This window comes from Montipora foliosa, chromosome 5 (assembly GCF_036669935.1).
Source record: "Montipora foliosa isolate CH-2021 chromosome 5, ASM3666993v2, whole genome shotgun sequence".
Classification (NCBI taxonomy): Eukaryota; Metazoa; Cnidaria; class Anthozoa; order Scleractinia; family Acroporidae; genus Montipora; species Montipora foliosa.
The window spans coordinates 5,580,293-5,600,077 of NC_090873.1; the positions used below are offsets into that span (position 1 = coordinate 5,580,293).

A 19,785-nucleotide genomic window follows, 5' to 3' on the forward strand; every position below is an offset into this window, starting at 1 on the left:
CTTAAATAAGATGGGTTCCATCAATTTTTGGCAAAATTTCAGTTTCCACCGAACGTTTATCGGTTGACTCTCCATTTCTCTATTGAGAATTCTCTAGAACGCTCTAATGCTAATTGTAATCATTTTGAAGTTGGATTTTGACAACAGGTGTTTGTTCCAACTATTTAGAGTGAATGGCACTTTCGGACCTTATGTTAGGTTACCGTGGCAATAAAACCGTCAATTAAGAAAGATGTGTTCAATAAGTTTTTAATCATGGAATTGGTACGCAACTTTTTAGCAGTGAAGGTTATTGAAAAGCTATAACTAATGAACTTTAATTTCTTAGTGCAATTTGGCGATATCACTTGCATGAATCTATTTATTTGCTCACGCCCTTAACCTCCAAACAAAGGCTGCATTTTACACCTATCTACTTAATATGTTACTGATTTCACGCAGTTTTTGGGTATATTTTAAAAAGTTACGAATGATAGCATTTGTTTAGGTTCTTTAGCTGAGTTACTATGTAACGAATGAAAAAAATATTTCTTTTGTCAAATAATAACCTGCAAATCGTCGTAAGTGTTAGAAAAATGTCAAATGAAAAAGTTAAAAATAGTATAAAGTTCATTACATTCATTTATTGTCCTTCTGACTCGTGACATTTTCCAGGTTTCAGTTTCCTGAACTAAACAATTAAGACTTTTAGTATAATTTTCAGCGGTGAATATAAGAATGTAGTGTCACATTCACCGCGCTACCCGGTGAATATAACATTTGGAGGCGCAGCTGCTAAGCCAATCAAGCACTTTTCGTGCCTTTTTATCTTGTTTTAGCCCGTTGTTTTGCACTTTCTTGATATTCACCGCTGAAAATTACACTAAAACAATTATTCGCCTCAGGCTCAGTAAATATTGGCCTGCTGGCCCGCAGTTCATAATAACACGCTTAAAATATCTATCTTTTTATAGTTCTTTACTGTTCTTCTCCCAATGGCACAATGAACCGAAGACAATTCCATCCGAATGTACAGAATACGCGTTCCTTTTTACATGATTTCCGTGAGAAAAGCGTCCGACATGATTTTGTCGCAAAAATTGCACGCACCCAACCTCACGACTGCAAGGTGCGCAAATTTCCTATAGCACTTACCACAAAGGTACAGAGACCCCATCCTGGGCCGAGTGGGGCTTGGTGCCTTTCCACCTGAGCCGTTCTGCACATGCATGTGCTCCACGCGAGCAATCAAATTTTGCCATTTTTCGTTTCATGAATTCCAAGACGGTAGAACGAACCAAAAAAGCGGTATATTTCTTGAAAGACCTTTAATTTGCATGGACCCTAAACTTCGAAAGAAACTTATAATTAAAGCCTTAGTGGGGCACATCTAGGGTGCATTCTTTTGGGGCTATTCCATTTGTACTTATTCCGGTTTACGAATAACAGAATACACGGGAACCAATTCCCAAAAGAACTCATCTGCCGAACTGGTTCCAAAAGAACACGATTACCGTCTATTCGGAGTATTCCTATTCTGGAATGGTCCCAAAAAAACGCGCCCATAATATGCGTAAATTGATGTATTCAAGGTGGGCTAATAGACTTGGCGCAAGTGACAGATGGATTAGCAATAATGACTTTGTTTGCCAACTTACAAAAACTATGGTGAGCATGTCATCTGTTTTTTTCGTAATTTGTTTCCCTGGATAAATGACCGCGCTTTAAGATAATCTTGAATTGTCCTACACCCGGTCACTTTTTTTTCGTCTGTGTTAGAGTCGTTGATCATAACTAACCGTTTTATTTTCTCAAAAAGCGGATAGATAAACTTAAAGGGAGGCCAGTATGGTTGATTGGAATAACTTTTACTCTGTCTTCAACTTCATCATGATTGCGTGCATTCCATTTTATATTTTTGGCTTCATTGGCAACTTATTAATCATTCGAATTGTCTACAAGACACGAGAAATGCATACGACAGCAAATTTTCTCTTAGTGAACTTGGCGGCAAGCGATTCAATTGTAATCTTGATGGATCCGTTTTCTTTCGTGTGCTTTAATCATGATTGGGTAGCATCACTGAACGACGACTTCGTCAAATTCTCTTGTAAGTTTATTGTTGTTGTGTACATTTCGATAACTTCTTCAGCCTTAACTCTAACACTACTAGCAGTGGAAAGGTATCACGCCATACTGAAACCTTTTAGGTCGAATTCACGCTTGCACGAAGAGAGTATCAAACGAGCAATCTTTGTCATTTGGTGTTTAAGCATTGCCATCGGTTTTCCAGAATTCTTCCTTGAAGAGAGCAGCAAAAAATCTTCATGCATTGGTTCATCGGGAGTCGCAATTTATCTCCTCATATATTCAACGTTCACTGCATACATTCCCACAGTGGTGTTCCTATTTTGTTATGGATCCCTGATAAAAGGATTGTATTTTTCCGGCACGATATTGGCCGAAAATACTACCGAAGACAATTCTGAAAAAAGGAAACTAATTGTCACCTTTTTACTGGTAACAAGTGGATTTCTCATTGGTTACGGACCGATCGCTGTATTACAAGCTGTTTGTCTCGGGATGAAGATAAGCGATGGATTGTTCCGAAAACTTTCCTGTATTTTCATTTTGCTATTTGACATTATTTTATGTCTTAATCCCGTGTTATACGCTTTTCGCAGTTCAAATTTTAAGGAGGGATTCAAGCGAGTATTGTTCTCTCGGTGTTTACGGTCATCAACACAGCAGAATGAGAATCAGTTGGCATAATTCAGTCAAAATAGAGCTGTAGCCAGGATAGGACATGTTTAAAAAGTGGTTAAAAAAAAACGTTGTGTGGTTAAAAGATTAAGAACATTAGCTTTCGGCTATCAGTCTACATCCTTTAACGAGTCAAAAAGTTGAGACGTGAATGGGAATATATACGGAAATAAGTGCGAGAAAAATTGGTTGCATATAAAACTAAAGTGCAAAAGAAGTGCGGTAAAAGCAAGAGGATAAAAATGTAAATGTTGTCTAATTGCGGTAAAATGGAGTGTTGCCTAGGCAACGGTTTTGAGTTATTGTCCGCGCCGACCTTTCTGTCAGTGTGCCAGGATTCTAGCGTTTTCTGAACACGGTTGTTGCCCTTGTCGATTACACTTGCATTATCGAAGTCAATGGAATGATTATTTTGTCACACTTGGTTCACGAAGTTTGAACCCTTTGTGTAGTTCTTTAGGTTGCGTTGACGTTCCTTTTTTTTTGGGTTTGGAATCATCTTTCGGTTCCTCCTACGTAATTCCAAGTACACCCTTTACATGGGATTTTATAGCAATTACATTGGAGATCCAGAGGTTTAGAGATTTGAGTGGATCAGTAGCAATATAATGTGGTATTAATAGTATCTAACTATAAAAAACTGCAATGAAACATATCGAAATATTCTTAAAAATACTAAAAACTTGGTTAAAAACTTTGTTAAAAAACGACAACGGTTCGAGGTTAGCTAAACGTCATTATCAAGTCAAAATTATTTGAAAACTATGAATACTAAAAGAACAACAGTTAATAAGGAGCCTGTATAGTGAAAGAAAGAAACAATGAAAATTAAACAAAACGTATGGAGTCCGTCTTGATATTCAAATTAGGCTTCTTCTTCTTCTTCTTCGTCTTCACTTTGTGGCTAAGGTACTTAGAGATCCAGGACCTGTTTAGCAGTTTCAGCTTAGGGTAAACTTTTTGGGATATTGCACGAACGTGCGTATTCAAAGAAAGATCGGAGGTCTATGTGCACTCTTAAGTACATCTAAGTACATAAAACTGTTTTTCTGCCTTAACAATTTGCCATATAGGAAAATTTGTAAACCCCCTTAAGTGTCTACAGTGCGGTTCCTGTTGCCGATTAGCAGTACTTCACATTTCTTGTGATTACTGATTAATCTGTTTTGTCTCCACCAGCTAGAAATGTGGGCGATATCCTCATTGACTGCATGAGCATTCAGCTTTGTTAATATCCGTAAAGCTAGCATGGATGTCGGTATGCTGGTGATCAAACTCGCCAATTTAGGCGAGTTCACCAGTAGGTGTAGGCGAGTTGACCAGTATTCACTGAAATACCTCAGTGCTCCGACAGACTTTGAAAATATCATTTATGTGGATGTTGTAGCAAGTAGGTCCTAGGACTGATCATCAGTTGTCGGACAGCGTTGGTAGTCAACCTTTCTTACTCGGTTCTTTGTCACCAGAAGACATGAATTGATAGAATTATAGAAAAGAACGTTTAGAATCTCTGCCTGTCTCGGTCCTCTTCTGTTTGTCATCGATGTCAGCAAGCTGTTCTCCATCTTAGAACGTCATCTTCTCAATCTTCCACAAGTACGTGCTGACGCCGATGATACACATGCAGCTTTATATTGCGTTCAAGCCCGACCCTGAACATGGCGCTGAATCTGTTGAAGCTATGCAAGGGTGTGATGCTGATATCAGAAAATGGATTTTAATAGATCGGCTGAAGCTCAACGATGACCAAACGGAATTCATTGTGATAGGGACGAGGCAGCAGCTGTCGAAAGTTAACATTGACTCGCTGTGTTTAATGGGTACGACTGTTTTCATCTTCCACTGTTGTCAAAAATCTTGGATGTTGGCTGGATAACCAACTCAAAATGGATATTAATGCATATTAATAAGACATGCAGATCTGCTTTCTTTCATGTACAATCGTAATATTAGAAGAATCAGGAAATTTTTGAGTTTCGATAATACTCAAAATTTAGTTAATGCCTTTGTCACTTCCCGTTTGGACTGCTGCAACAATACTCTTTACGGCCTGCCTGCCACTGAACTGCAGAAACTCCAGCGTGTTCAAAACACTGCCGCCAGGCTTATTTGTAAGATAAGTCATTTCGTTCATATTTTACCAATTTTAAGAAGACTCCACTGGCAATCTATCAAATACCGCATCGAGTTTAAGATACTACTTATTACCTACAAAGATATTCATGGACTTGAACCAGTGTATCTCAGCTATCTCAGGGTATCTTACCCTAAAAACTGTATCTAGTAGATATAGTCTAAGATCGTCTGGTGAATTTTTATTGCAACCACCCAGAGCAAAAAAAACGCACACTTCGTGATCGTAGTTTTACCGCAGCTGCGCCATTGTTATGGAATAGATTACCTAATGCAGTCCGCTGTGCAAAGAGTGCACAGTTTTGTAAAAGACTTCTTAAGAGTCACCTATTCCAAAAAGCATATAAACTTTAACAGATTATGATCAGGTACTGATCAGTTGTAATTTGCATCAGTATAATTTTGTTGCTATAATGGTTACTTTATTCATACTTTATATCATATTTATAGTAAACTAGTTATGTTGCATTTGTATTGTAAAGCGCGCGAGAGCATCTTTCTATGATTCTCGCGCTATAGAAAAATTAAACTATTATTATTATTATTGTTGTTATTATTATTCATTCTGAAAGATTAAAAACTACTTATATATAGCAGATGGGCATTCTGTCTGCGCGTGCGCGAGCCATTGAAGATCGAACACAGTGTGGCGCCATTTTGTTTCGCGTGTTACCTTGCGAACCAGTAGTAAATGAAGATAAATGGGCAGAATAGTTATGTGAAACAGCCATATTTGAAGCTCTTTGTATATTATCCAGTTCTGGATTATGATTGGAATATTAAACACTCATAGATAATTAATTTGTTTGCAGTAAAATTGACAGATGTGCTGAATAGAGGCTCAATTCATCAGGCTCAAATACAAATAGAATTCTTTGTTGCTTATAAATTCAATGTACGCTTAAGATTTCACCAGTTAGAGTCACATCCTACATGAAATATAATGTTGCATGTCATAGTCTTAGTAAGGAACCAGCAAGTTTATACATGTATGAAGAAAAACACTCGTGATCACTGAGTTTTCGATACCCATTTATTGTGAATACAGTTGTTGACCATTTCCTCATATCTCATACTAACAAAGAACTAAAAATTATATTATATTTTAGTGCAGTACATACTTGTAAAAGTTTAAAAGCTTGGAGCTTGATATTAAAAAAAGGAATTCTCTTTGGTTTGTTACTCTTAACATCGGTTTTTTTTTCCTGGGCTTGGAGCCTTGGTCTAGTCAGAACTTAGTACTAATTTCCTGTTGTCAATGATTTTGTAATCAATTTTCAACTTGAATGGTCTGATTATTTGGAAATAAACATAGAGAAGAGGAAACTAAATTTGCTTGTAGGTGATACGATCATTCTTACAGAATGAGAGATGTGTACAATGTTCAAGATGGCAGCTTGTTCAAGTACAACTTGGGAATCATAGACCTTGCTATGCCCTAAACAGTGGTTATTTATTTTAGTTCCCTAGATTTAGTTCCCTAGGGATTTAGGGATGTGTTGAAACTCAAAATCTTAACCAGCTATCTTGCTCGAAATCCCTGTGGTAACTTTCAAATATGAAGTGCTCCATGCAATACACGAAACCAAGAAGAAGACTTTCAGTGGTGTGGATGGACCAATACACGTGATAAGCTGACTTACTCTCTGTCAGAATCTTCAAACGTTCCACAATTTCTAAAAAAAATTCCTGTGGTAAAATTACCAACTCTCTGTTTGACGGCGGCGCCGGCGAAATTTGAAAGCCCAAACAAGTGTTTTTGAAATTGATTTTTTTAGAATGTAAACGCTTTCATTTGGAAAAAGTTTGAACAATTTTAATTGTAAACATTTTATGTTCTGTGCTTTAAAGCTATTTTGTTGTTTTAGCGGAGGTTCCCTTTTTAACTATTAATTACTTCTAAAGAGTTTTGGGCTTTTTCAACATTTTCATTATAACCTTAGTCCGCATTTTATCCCTGGTCTGCAATCTGTATTTTACACTGACCATTCATCTGGTGAGTTTTCTTTAGTGACCGAACCTCAAGTGCGTTGGTGGCGTTTGGAAGAACAGGTGAATTCTAGAGGCGAATTTCCAGTCTCTGCTGATGTCTGTCCAACAAATATATTTTACATCGCTAAATCTCTCCAATTTATATTCAGAAGAAAAAAGGCCGAAATTTAATTGAGTCATATTGAACTTAAACAACGTACACACTTTCGTGTGTCTGTTCATCCTCGGATCAAAACTTTACGCTAGTCCCGACTCTCGTCCCGTCTCGACTGACTGCCCCTGACGTGCAAACATAATAAGGCTTGGTTACACAGGCAACAAAATGGCGTCCGGTCGATTGAGGTCCCTTTTTTTTTTCAAAATTACCTCAATTTTTCTTCTTTTATGGCCGCAATTTTCAATACTCAGGCTGAAAAATAAAAGACACTGGAATGCATCTCAAGAGGAAACCATTCTTATTGCAGGAATACTTTTAAACTTACAATCTGCAGAGAATCAGACCTGTTGGATTTTAAAGAGTGGGATTTCACGCCATCAAGCGCATTATTTCGAGTTTTCCCCGTTGATCCTGAAACAAGAAACTGTGTTAGACAAGCTCGCGACGCTGTGTTTTCCACAGTACGCCCTTTTCCTTTGAAATACAAAGCTCACTTTGATGTATAAAGAAATTCTTGACTTGAAGACATCGCTCAGCCTCAGAATCATAGGCGTTTATTGAGTTTATCGCTGGAAACAAGATATTGCCAAACTCTGTATTACTATCACATAGATATGGCGGACATCGTGTAGGTGATCCTACGAAAATAGGTGTGCATGGTTTGCAATCATTATCTTTGGCAAACAGAGAAAAATGGTGCAGTGCACAAACAGGTGGATGAACAATGAACTTAATAATAATTAACAACTATTCACCGGCTTCGCGGCTCGGTAAAGATCCACCGCTAGCCACCGACATTGAGGTGAATAGTTGTTTTAGTATATACTAAAACAGTGAGATAATATACAGCACAAAAAATTAATTTGGATGTTTTCTTCACTTGTCACGGATGCAAATCGGGACGCCATTTTTTCCCGAGTTGCTCGGAGGTAAATAGCACAGGATATTCGGAGTTTGACGAGCCAATCAGTGCCCGCGTTCAACGCTATCCACTGTTTTAGTATATACTAATAAACTTTATTTAACCTATTGATCCCTCAGGGGCCCTTATAAGGACACCCCCAGAAGACGTGTAAAATAGTCTGGTGTTAGACAGGGTAGAATCTGTTTAAGTCTCACTCTCAGGGGTCAATGGGTTACATGTGCAATGTAAGTGTCGACTGTGTTTAGAGCTGGAGCACTAATTGGTGGCACTGAGCAGAAGTCAAATCATGTCAACACAGATTGAATCATTGGTTGAATTTTGTGGAGAGGGGAAAACCAAAGTACCCAGAGAAAACCTCTCAGAGCAGAGTAGAGAACTACTGTACAAAGCTAAAGACTTTAGAAATACTGCAACTGTATACTGATGAAGAAATAATGACCTCTGCAAAGACTCTGCTCGGTTTTCTTCTGAGGGTCCAAATATTTAAGCTGACAGCGTGAAAAAACTATGTCCCTGTTTAACCCTTTCAGCCCCGATAGTGCCAAATGGCACTTATAGATTTTACTCTGTCTAACGCCAGACGATTTTACTCGTCAATGGGGAACCCCTCGGGGCTTAAAGGGTTAAGGTGCAAGATAGGCTGTGCTACTTTAAATTGTTTGTCATCACGCAACAAGATGAAGTCATGAAGCCCACTGAAAGGGCATATTATTGTGATGCATAAGCATTCAACCGTGATTCAACCTACAGTGGTGTAATGGCAATTTGCTGTCATTAATTTTCTAGTTTGGTGAATGGGCAGATCAACTCGGTGATGTAAGGCCTGTGATGTTAGAGGAATACCGAAACAGGTATTTACCTTGAATAATAATAATAATAATAATAGCAATAATAATAATAATAATAATAATAATAATAATAATAATAATAATAATAATGATAATGATAATAATAATGATGATGATGATGATGATGATGATGATGATGATAATGTGTTCGTAAATGAAACTTAGGCAAAGTTAAAATCAAGGTGTTGCTAGCCAGTAGTGTTATAAACTAAAAGCTGTTGAGGGGGATCCCTATGCATGTAGTGGCGTTTACTTGCTCAACGTAGCAGATCATTACGGATCTTACAGCTGTGCTTTTTGGCTTGTCTTTTTGCTTTGTGTTCGTTCTGGTCAATTTCTGGCTCAATCCATGTCTTGCTCTACCACTTTCTTTCTGCAGTCCTCTGAGGTGAGGTCTACGGCTTCGGGCGTTTCCAGTTCCGCTGCTTCGTTAGTTGTTGATTTGAATGGGGCTGTCAGAGGGTATAAAATTATGATTCTTGACGACTCTTAGTTCACCTCTCTCTGACCAATACGGTTTCACTGCATCAGGAAAGTGGAACGTATCCGGCCAGCATTCAATGCAATATTATAAACCTTTAATCATTTTGCATAAAGGGTCTTCATCTTGGGCCTACCTGATTTCTGTTAATTTGATATCTGATACTGGAAAAGCATGTAGAATGCTGTCAACTGAAGATACAGTACAGCCTGTAGATGTTCACTTCTTCTTTTGTTGTGTTGACTAGATCTTGAAGAGTGCATCTGCCATTTATCTTTCTGAACCAGGTACATGAAAAAGCATGTGGCACATTCTGAAGCGCTATATTCTAATCAGGGGACGTTTCAAGAGAAGTGGGACTAGTGGCTTGTGGTCTGTTTCTGCAACGATGGATTTACCCACATTATTATAGTTGCTGCACTCCTCACTCTCTTCAAGTCAAATACAATAATAATAATGATAATAATAATAATAATGATAGTAATAATAAAATAAATTATTCATACATGTAACAATACCGGTAATTAATGATATTAAAGCAAGACTTGATTTCTCTAAATTCTTTCTCTTGTGGTGTTCCCCAGACCCACTTAGCGCTCTTTTTGCATTACACCACAATGAGGCTTTGTCTTGTCAGCCAAATGTTCTGCAAACTTGCCCACGTACTTTACCATCCCAATTAACTTGTCAATATTAAGCAATAGTCAGTGAAGGGAACTGTTGCAACTGAGAGCAATGCTGGCAATAAGCTTTATTTTAGAGTAATTTATTTCGTACACAAGAAGCATCACTTTGATGCTTCAGATTGAAATCTTTCATAGATCTTAAGTTTATGTAATTCCCCAAAATTTATCACAGTGACTTTGAATTTAAGTTGGATGAAGTTAATTGGATTAATGGGCTGGTTAAACAGTACACTGTTGGCATCCATTGAAACCTTTCTAAATCTGACACCTTTTGTTGTTCCTGCTGGTGTCTGTTGGGACAAGGTTGATAGTATACTGATATCCAGTGCCTCAATATTTTTTTAGGAATGCTTATCCTGATGAGGTCAAACCGAGATAGCAAGCTTTTTTGATCTATGGACTAGAATGGAACACTACCAAGGTGGGATATGTTGCTTGCGGTAATTTATTAGTCTTGCTCTAAATTTTCTAAGCTCAAGAAGAGTCATATTATTTTTTTGTGGAGAACTTGCTCCCAGTTTTGATCCCCAGACATAAAATCTGCAAACATACAAATGTAGGTACATGTACAATTTGTAAATCAGTTGAGTTTGTTGCCTCTCTATTCTGCTCAGACCAGAGGGGCTTTCTCAACAACATTATGTCATTTGATCTGCAAACAGGCAAACAGGCCTTATGCTAAACTTTAAAAGTACTGTAAGTACACATCAGTGAATGATTGAAAAACACTGTGATTTGACTATAATTTATGTGTAACTGTGTGGTGCAGTTCTAGTCAAACCTCACCTTTCAACATTGCTCACAGGCACAGAGTCATCATCATCATCATGATCTATCAGACTCCGGCTTTTCAGTATTTAACCACTGTCTTAAGAAGTGGCTGGCTCTGCAGTACATTTTCCTAATTATTCAACAAAAATTTATCTCCTTCAGTGAACAGTGGGAGGATGGAAATCTCTCATTAAAGAAAGGAAGTAGATCCTGTCTCTTGCCAGAATGAGATTTTGCAAAGGTTAGAACATTTCCTTTTTTATCGTAAAGATTTGTCACTCAAGGCCACATATTGAAGGTTCATTTTTGATTTTTTTTGTCATGAATTCTTATAACTTACAGTAGCCATTTCAAGGATATTTTCCCAGAGACTGGAGCTTGAATTTTAAGATTTGATGAGCAACCTTTTTTGTAGTTTCCTCTTGGATTTTACCAGCGAATCAATTCCCTTTGAAGTTAATCTGATTCACCAAACAAAAGCAAATCAAATTTACCAATGACATTACGCTGCGAAGATCATTAGCTTAAACAATATTCTTTCTTGATCCCCACTGTGTATGTGTAGTCTTCAAACAGTGCTATTGTATCAAAGTGAAGGAACATTTCTCGAAAAAAGCTATGACTTCTGACAAACAGCACGTAGACATTGTGCATGACTACAGATATTATTTTTTGTAATATCGCTGTGACCTGTAGTAAGCTAGTGTTTTATTTGGCAAATTAAGTGTGCCAGTTCTGTCCTTCTGTGATTGTAGTCAATCTTGGAAGTTACTTGAATGAGAAATATTCAATCATGGCAAAGTTATAACATTGCTAGTCGAAACAAATTAAGCAATTGTCTATTATATAGACAACTTAAGATTCAATTGATTTGAACAGGATTCAGACCCATGACCCTCTGCGCTGCTGGTGCAATGCTCTACCAACTGAGATATGAAGCTTCACAGTTGGGAGCAGGTCAATTTTTTGGCGTCAATTGTTCCTGTGAAAGGACTCAATAGGCCGCACTTCAGATACATACATTTCTTTCAACGTGACTAGTGTTGAAAGCATCAAGACCAGTTTTGCAAACTTTAGTGGGTCTCTTTGTCAAATTTAACAGCACAAATGTAAGTAGGATGCTTATCAGTGCCTTGCCCAAATTTGCATTTTATAGAGTTAAGGAGAGGAAGGTGCGCAATGTAGCAAGCTTAACTAATAAAAGTGAATTGAGAAGTTGCCATTCATTTTGAATTAAGTTACCGTTTACAGTTTTTTGAAATGGTGTTTTTTAAATGATTCCTGTTTGCAAACAGTGTAGATGTCTCGACTAGCTTCCTTTGCCTTTGCTTAACATTTTAACCAAAAACTTAAGGTGTAACCAATAGTCTCCATTAAAACCCCACCCACGAGGGTCTTAACTCCTAGGGTACTGGTATTCGCTCTGTTCATGCAATTGTCAATGTCCTACCCAAGGAATCAAGTGACATTAATTTTTGCTTAGATTACAAAGACCAGTTCTAATGCCCATCTTGCCCAGAAAAGGAATTTTTTTCTTTGGCTAAATGTTGCCATTCATGGGGTACAGTGCAGTAAGCAAACATGTAACCGCGCACCGGTGGCTCAGTTGATTGAGCACCGGGCTGCCATGCAGGAGGTCGTGAGTTTGACTCCGTCTGGACCAACACTCAGGGTCTTTACTCAGAGGTCCCGTCTCACAAATAACTTCCATGTTCATTAGTTCCCTGTGGGACGTTAAAGAACCCACACACTATTCGAGAAGAGTAGGGGATGAAGTTCCCGGTGTTGTGGCTGTCCTCTGTTTGTATGTGGGTGGGTGGGTATAGCAGGTCCACATCAGCTGAATAGCTGCCAAAACTTCAACCTGCTTAAACAAATAAATAACAAACAATAACAAAAAAACAATGTTAATACTTTACCATAACCTCTCCTCTGGGTTTTTAGATTACCAAGACCTCAATGCCTATCCTCCCCCACCCCCACGCCCTGCATTGAGTCATGCAGTATTTGTGAAGTAATTTTCCATGATTGTCTTGATTCGTAATGTGGCAGCAATATTTTTGTCTTCCCTGCAGATTTGTCTTAAACAGGTCAGCGTAGATGACATGAACGGAAGAGCAAACAATCATTCAAACAAGGAAGCAAGCGCAGAATAGAAGATGGACAAACCTCTACGTTACTTAGTTTTGGCATAATATACTAACTATGATTTTGGTGGACATTTAATTAATTAAAGTAGTCGAACATATCAAAATTCGAGCAATTCTAGTTTAGGTCAACATTCAGCTAATCAACTGGGTTATTTTTTTCTGAATCGTGTTTGCATGGAAGGACATTTTCATTTCTAAGTCGAAGAGAGTTAGTTTTGCATTCCCGGTTAGTCGAGAAAAATACTGTGTGAAGCACTCTAACCAATTGATTCCTTGCTCGTTTATTCTCAATCAACTTTACTTAAGTACTTTCTTCTGTGGTGTAAGTTGAAGATTTTTTCAATTAAACTAGTTGATTTTTGTACTAATTCCGACTTACCAATTTGTGAACTGTTTAAAAACTAGTTGATTTTCGTACTAAGTCGTTCAACTTTCTAATTTGGACTGTCTTTCAACTATATAACCACAGTTTGGACTGTTTAAAAACTATTTGACTTTTTTGCAAGTCTTTCAACTTAGCAATGTGAGCTGTTTTGTAAACCAGTTGATATTTGTACTGTCTTTCAGCTTTCCAATTTGCACTGTTTAAAAACTAGTTGATCTTTGTTCTGTGTTTTAACTAAACACTATTTTGACTATTTAAAAACTATTTCATTTTTGTACAAGTCTTTTAATTTTCCAATCTGGACTGTTTCAACATCAGTTGATTTTTGTACTAAGTCTTTCAACTTACCAATTTGGACCGTGGTTTTGTCTTAAAGTATAATCGTTTCATCTTTTCTAAAGGTAATTAACACTAACAAAATACTTGAAGTAACTAGTCAGTATTTATTGGTAAATCAATAAAACGATTGAAAACAAGTCGTTGACTGTCCAACTTTGTTTATTATGCGCTCTCTCTCTCTCTCTCTCTCTCTCTCTCTCTCTCTCTCTCTCTCTCTCTCTCTCTCTCTCTCTCTCTCTCTATTACAGTTGCACGTTAACGACCATATACATGGGGAATAATTCTACTCATTTTTTAGGAGAGTGGGGGGGGGGGGGGGGGTTAAACCAATGATCGTGCAATTTCGCTGCACTTGCTCATTCTTTTTTGTGGCTTGCCTGCAACTGCCTAAGTTCCTTGTCTAACTGCGATGATCTTCTTAACTTCCATTTCATGTCCGCGCCGCAGTTGAGATCTTCTTCTGGTCATTGTTAACTGGAATAGGCAACTTTCGCGATAGCGTCATTTACTACAACTACCAGAATTCAGTTTTTTTTTTCTTTTCTTAATTAAATTTGTATTACTAGTGGGGTAAAAATAACAACAACCCTAATTAGAATGAGACAAGCAGAACCTGATGAATTCTGGTACTTGTAGTCAAATGGCGTGATCATGCAAATGTCCTATTAACATTTCGACCTCGGATATTAGCCAATATCAAAATACCATAATACTCTCTATATGTCCGTCCAAAATTTTGCATAAGCATTGTTTTTATTTTCTCTTGGGACTTATAATGGTCCCAAGAGAAGCTTTCTGACTGGCTCACTCGATCTCGGTTTTTAGCTCAAATACCGTATGGCCAAATATGGAAACTGATTGCGTCAGGTGTTGCCAAGCTGGAAAGTGATTGGCTTTAATTTCCAAGAGTCCAAGCGTTCACAGTTTATTGAAAATTTGATAAAGCAGTTATAGGGAAGATATCGTTGACATCACCTATTGTCATTAATGTGCCAATCAGAGCCTGATTGGCTGTCGAAACAAAGTGTCTTTTGTTCCTGTAGTTGGCATATTTGGAAAACATAAGCAATGTTTGTAAATAGATATCTTCCCTATACCATTCGCACTTGTTGGATATGAGAGAGACTGGTGATAGCCAAATGGGTGATAAGTGCGCCGTTGGCTATTTACCAACACAACCAAAGCGCGCTCGTGGAATAATTGTTGAGTAAGTCTGACTCTCTTAGCGTGGGCTGGCCTCATTATTATTAATCAGGAGCCCATTACCCGGAGCTTCCATCTGTATTGTACTCTTGAGCCAACCCTGTCCCGTATCTTTCTATTTTTAGAACTACTACATTTTGACGTATGTGACTTATATGACTGAGAACATACGTGAAGTGGTTCACATACGTCACATACGTATGTGACGTAATAAAATGGCTGACCATAGGTCTGTTATGATCAGCTATTGTGAAAACACCCAGTAAAGCCCCCCTGCGAGGTGCTTCTAAAAATAGAAAGATACGGGACAGGGTTGACTCAGAGGGTTAATATGGAAGATGGCGGCTCCGGGTAATGGGCTCCTGTATTAATTCATTCATTCACCTTTTTAGCGGAGCTCCGCGAGCGCGTGAAACGCCATTGGTAACAAAATATGGTAACCTCATGGTAACCCATATGTGCGAGGAAATTTGGTTATGGTCACCGTACGTCCACCTTTCCATGTATGCCAATGTGAATCTCTGTGATGCAACCCGCATTTTTTGGTGGGAACACCTTTCATATGACGTCCATGATATGGTTAATTGACACCTGTCAAAACAAGGTATACGTTGACCGGTATCGCGGGCTCAAGTTTAAAAGTTCATCGAGGTCAGCTGTTTTTTCTTTGGTACTTGACCGCTAACCAGGTACTGGTTTTCGATTGGATCGCAGGCTCAAGCCCAGTTAACTTATTGTAAGAATAAATGACACGGGCCGTCAGCTTTTAGGCTTTGGTAAATCTATATATTATCGTTGTAAATTCTGCCTCTATTTCATGCCCCGTCTCCTGTAGGGCAGTGAGTATTGATATGAATTATTTGATTCTCTAGTAAGTTCATACTTTGTCAGTCTTGCTTGCAACTGCTGAAGTTACTTGTCTAATTGCAATGACCTTGACTTTCATTTCACGCTGACCTACCATTGGCCGTTGTTAACTGTTTGCTTTATAGCAAAAGCTATGCGTCACCCCAGTTCTTGCCAAGTAATGGCCGGAACCGGAAATAGGTCTGCGTCTTTAATTAATTCATTCACTCACACTATTATCTATCTAAATTCTGCTTAATTGTCATACCTCGTCCCCCCTGGCGCAATGAGATAGACACATGCACACATCGATGATAAAGGGAAATTTTTTTTTTTTCTCGTTCACATTTTTGTCAGGCTCCTCTTACTGCGATTATCTCTTTTGACTGCTATTCATGTCCATTCCACAGTTGTGACCAACTTCTGGCCGTTTTTGACCAGAAATAAGTCGAACGGTTCCTTATCATCATTAATTAATTCATTCACATTTTAAGATATCTAATTTCTGCCTGTCGTTCATACTTCATCCTCTGTGGCTCACGGGATAAGACGCGTTTTAACCTTGACTACATGTATAAACCTAATTTTTTCCTTCATTCACATTTTTTCTGGCTTGCAATTGCTTAACTTGCTCGTCTGACTGCGATTATCTTTTTTAACCGCCATTTTATTTCTATTCCGCAGTTTTAACCCACTTCTGGCCCTTGTTAACCGGAAATAAATCTGCTCCCTTTTGCGTTGTTCACAGGAAATAACAGTATCTCATATAAATCTATAAAATAAAATATAATAAATCTTGCCTAATTGCAATTATCTTTTTCAACTGCCATGTTATGTCCATTCCGCAGTTCTGACCTACTTCTGACTGTTGTTAACCGGAAATATATCTGCCCCTTTTCGTTGTTAACCGGAAATAACAATCCATTATCTAAATTTTGCCTCTATTTCATATCTAGCCCTCGTGGCTCACTCAGGAACGAGCGCGCAAATCATAAATATGAGGCTGAATTTTCTTACTTCATTTGTTAACCGGAAGTAAGTCATCCCCCTTTTGTGTTGGTAACCGGAAATAAATAACAAATCACTATCTAAATTTTGCTTGTTTCAAGTGCTCACCCCTATGGTCAAATGGATAGATGCGCTGTTCAGATGCGGACGAGGGGGTTTTTTTCCCCTCGTTCGTGTTTGATATGCGTCTCCTGGCTGGGGGGTGGGCCCACCTGTCCTCCAGGGATTTTGCTTCTCTCGACCAAAATCCTTCACGCAGCCTAAAACATCTCATTAGGATGCAGGACTGCGAATAACCTGGACCCGAAATAAGAAATAAGTAAAAGCGATTACCTAACTGATTTGCTTTCAGTTGGCGTCAAGTTCTCTACGTATGAGTGCGGAGTCAGTGGGTGGATAAAGCAGTAATCCATTTTCGTTAGAGCAACAGTGGGAACGCCAATGCAAGCAAATTTGCGTAAGTAAAGTCGGGCTAACTTTGCGTTGAACAATTAACCGAATTCAGGTCCTAAGGTTGCGTTCACGATATAATGTCTTGGTTTTGATTCTTCCTTTGCACATTAGTGTTTCCTGTCCTAAAGTACGCTAGGACGCTTCCAATTTTGTTTCCCTCAGAAACAACCCAATGCCCTCATAGTCGAGATGTAAATCTTGCTTTTCAAAAGGTTTAAATAATTTTTGTGGAAGGAGCACAGTTGAAATGTTTTAAATTTGTGAACGTTTGTTAGTTTACATGATGCGAATTCCATTTTATTGAGAAGTCATACATTACATTGACTTTGAAACACCTTATATTTTCCCCCTTTTCAAGTTTGAGGTATCTTTTTGTTGACCATAATTTGCAAATTGAAAAATACAAGGGGTTTTTTGGAATAAAACGTTTATTTCTTGAGGTTTTTCTCCTGGTCAGTGCTGACAGTATGCAAAATGATACTTTCTTATTTTGATTGTTGTACAATTCATTCAATTCGTTCCCAAAAGAGTGAAAATGTGTTTTTGGCACCTCAGTTTGGACGATGTGCATAATTAAGGATTCCTTCGTACCTCTGGGAAAGTTGAAACAATAAAAAAGTGTCTTGCTTTTTTGACACATCGGTGCTGAAAGGATATGTTCAAGCTGCGTATGATGATATTTTAATCCACACCCATTCATGTCTCGCATTGCAGTTACAAGACGTTCTGATGTGCATACGGTGTAAGGACGAGTTCACTGTCGATGGAAGAAGTGCTGCCTGGGGGAGAATTTTCTGTTTTGAAGCCTGCTAAACCAGTGAAGCTTCATCGTGGGAAGCCACAGTTTAATGAACAACTCTTTGCCAGTTTTGTTACTTGTGCGGACAAACAGAGTGAGCAGAAGTGAAGTACTTGGTTCACCTCTTTTTTTCTATCAACAAGTTCACGGCAGTCTTGACTTGACGGTAAGAATTTTCAAATGGCTTATAAGTTGAGTTTCGGTTTTGACCTCTAGAAGTTAAGTGACGGATATGTCCTGCAAAAAGAACGTCAAGTTGAAAGTTCTGAAGCCGTGATTAATCATGTTCTTTCCCGCTTTGAACTGACCATGTTGTGAAGTTCTGGAAACCGCTTTCTTGGAACCTTGAAGTTAACTTAACCTTATTATTGCGATTTTGACGTCGCCTCCGTTTCTTCAGTCCAACCCGAAGTCCATGAAGATATTTAAATGTAATGAAAATAGATATCCATAAAGGAGTCAATTTCAATATCTGCTTAGGGTATTTTTGACTATGTATTTAAACTCTTTGTCGACAAAATTTTGAAAAGGATCGGTTCCATTTTATTTCATTTTTTTGATTGGGAGTGTTGGGTAATACGTTAAATTAAAGCTTAAGTGTAAATAAAATATCTCCTGGCCACTGTGTGGTGTAATTCCTGTTCCATTTCTTAGTGCTTTGTCCGGCGTGCGAGCCCAATGTGATTCCTCACAGGATGGGTTAAAAAATATTGTTCACTGTTCCGGTCAAAATCCGTTAAATATCTTAAGAAAGTGACATTCCTAAGCTGTATTCGGTCGGGTCTTTCTAATAAGCACTTTCGCCAAGCCTTTAAAATCAGAAACACAAACCCATGCTACTACAATACAACAGTTAAACACTAGGGGCTTGGGGCCTACAGCACCCCTCCCTTCCCTCCCCTCCCCGTCACTTTTTTCCTTTTCTTCGTTGTTTTCTCCAAACCTCTCCCTGCTCCCCTCACACTCCCGTGATCCATACCAAAACCCTGCCCTCCCCGCCCCCTTTTTAAAACGTACTCCGCGTCCCCTGCTGACAATCCCTATGCAAGTCATCTTGTCTGAAAATGCGCGTACAAACTCATTAAAGTTCTGCAAAGGCAGCAAAGAGTTTCCCATATGCTGTTTGAGTTGGTGTTCACAACTCGGTCAACTTAGTCAAATAAAGGTTATAGTTCCATTTCAGTTATTTATTTGACCCGGTTTATTCCATCTGTCGTGTGGGTTTTCGTACGCAATTATCTATAGAAGTCGCTAATTAACATTTTATTGATAACTACCACAACCGCCGCGTCCATTTAAGGACGCGATACTTAAAAGTATCAGACGAAGATAACTATCAGAGCGCACTTTCCTGATTTCCACCGCTTTCATTCCTATAAGAAGAATCTCCATTCCTACCGAAAATAAATTTAAGCCGTGGGAAATACTGTTTTTGATCAAACTTGTTTAAAGAGTCTTGCATTAGGAAAAAAAGAATATTAGAATCGCTTTCCACTTTGAATTTTTTTGGACACGGCCGTCTTAAATAATTCAGTTGTGACGTTAATAACACTTAATAACATTAGTATAACAGAATTAATATTGCAATTAGTAACATTGTCACGCTTAAAGCAATTTGAAGTCAAAAACAAACGTTTCTGAAATTCATTTAGTTCGTATGCAAACGCTTTTTCCGAAAAACAATGCAATCAAATTTTATGGTAAGAAAACGTTCCTGTGGTTTGAAGTTATTTCCTCGTTGGAGTGGAGGTTCTTTTTAAAGGACAAATATTATAGGAAATTTGTTTGCAGAAAAACAAGTACTCTCGCCGAGGTTTATGTCATGTGGCTCTGAACGCGACACGCGGGGTGATTACAGTAAGGGCCC

At 38.3% G+C, this 19,785-nt stretch overlaps 2 protein-coding genes across 4 annotated transcripts in view; both read left to right on the forward strand.

The window, feature by feature from the left end:
* Window positions 1-13,746, forward strand: part of LOC138003473 (uncharacterized) — a 107,602-nt gene extending 93,856 nt beyond the window's left edge. For all 3 annotated transcript variants that reach the window (XM_068849557.1, XM_068849558.1, XM_068849559.1), the window contains 4 exons: window positions 8,736-8,800; window positions 10,310-10,385; window positions 10,898-10,976; window positions 12,811-13,746. Coding sequence is in view for 2 of the 3 variants with exons in the window: in XM_068849559.1 (XP_068705660.1) it covers window positions 8,736-8,800; window positions 10,310-10,343 (99 nt within the window). In the remaining variant the exon portion in view is untranslated. The remainder of the gene's footprint in view (window positions 1-8,735; window positions 8,801-10,309; window positions 10,386-10,897; window positions 10,977-12,810) is intronic.
* On the forward strand, window positions 1,669-6,300 carry LOC138003471 (nociceptin receptor-like). The gene has a single exon (XM_068849553.1). The coding sequence runs from the start codon at window positions 1,828-1,830 to the stop codon at window positions 2,749-2,751; it is 924 nt and encodes a 307-aa protein (XP_068705654.1). The 5' UTR covers window positions 1,669-1,827; the 3' UTR covers window positions 2,752-6,300.
* Window positions 13,747-19,785: the final 6,039 nt, after the last annotated feature.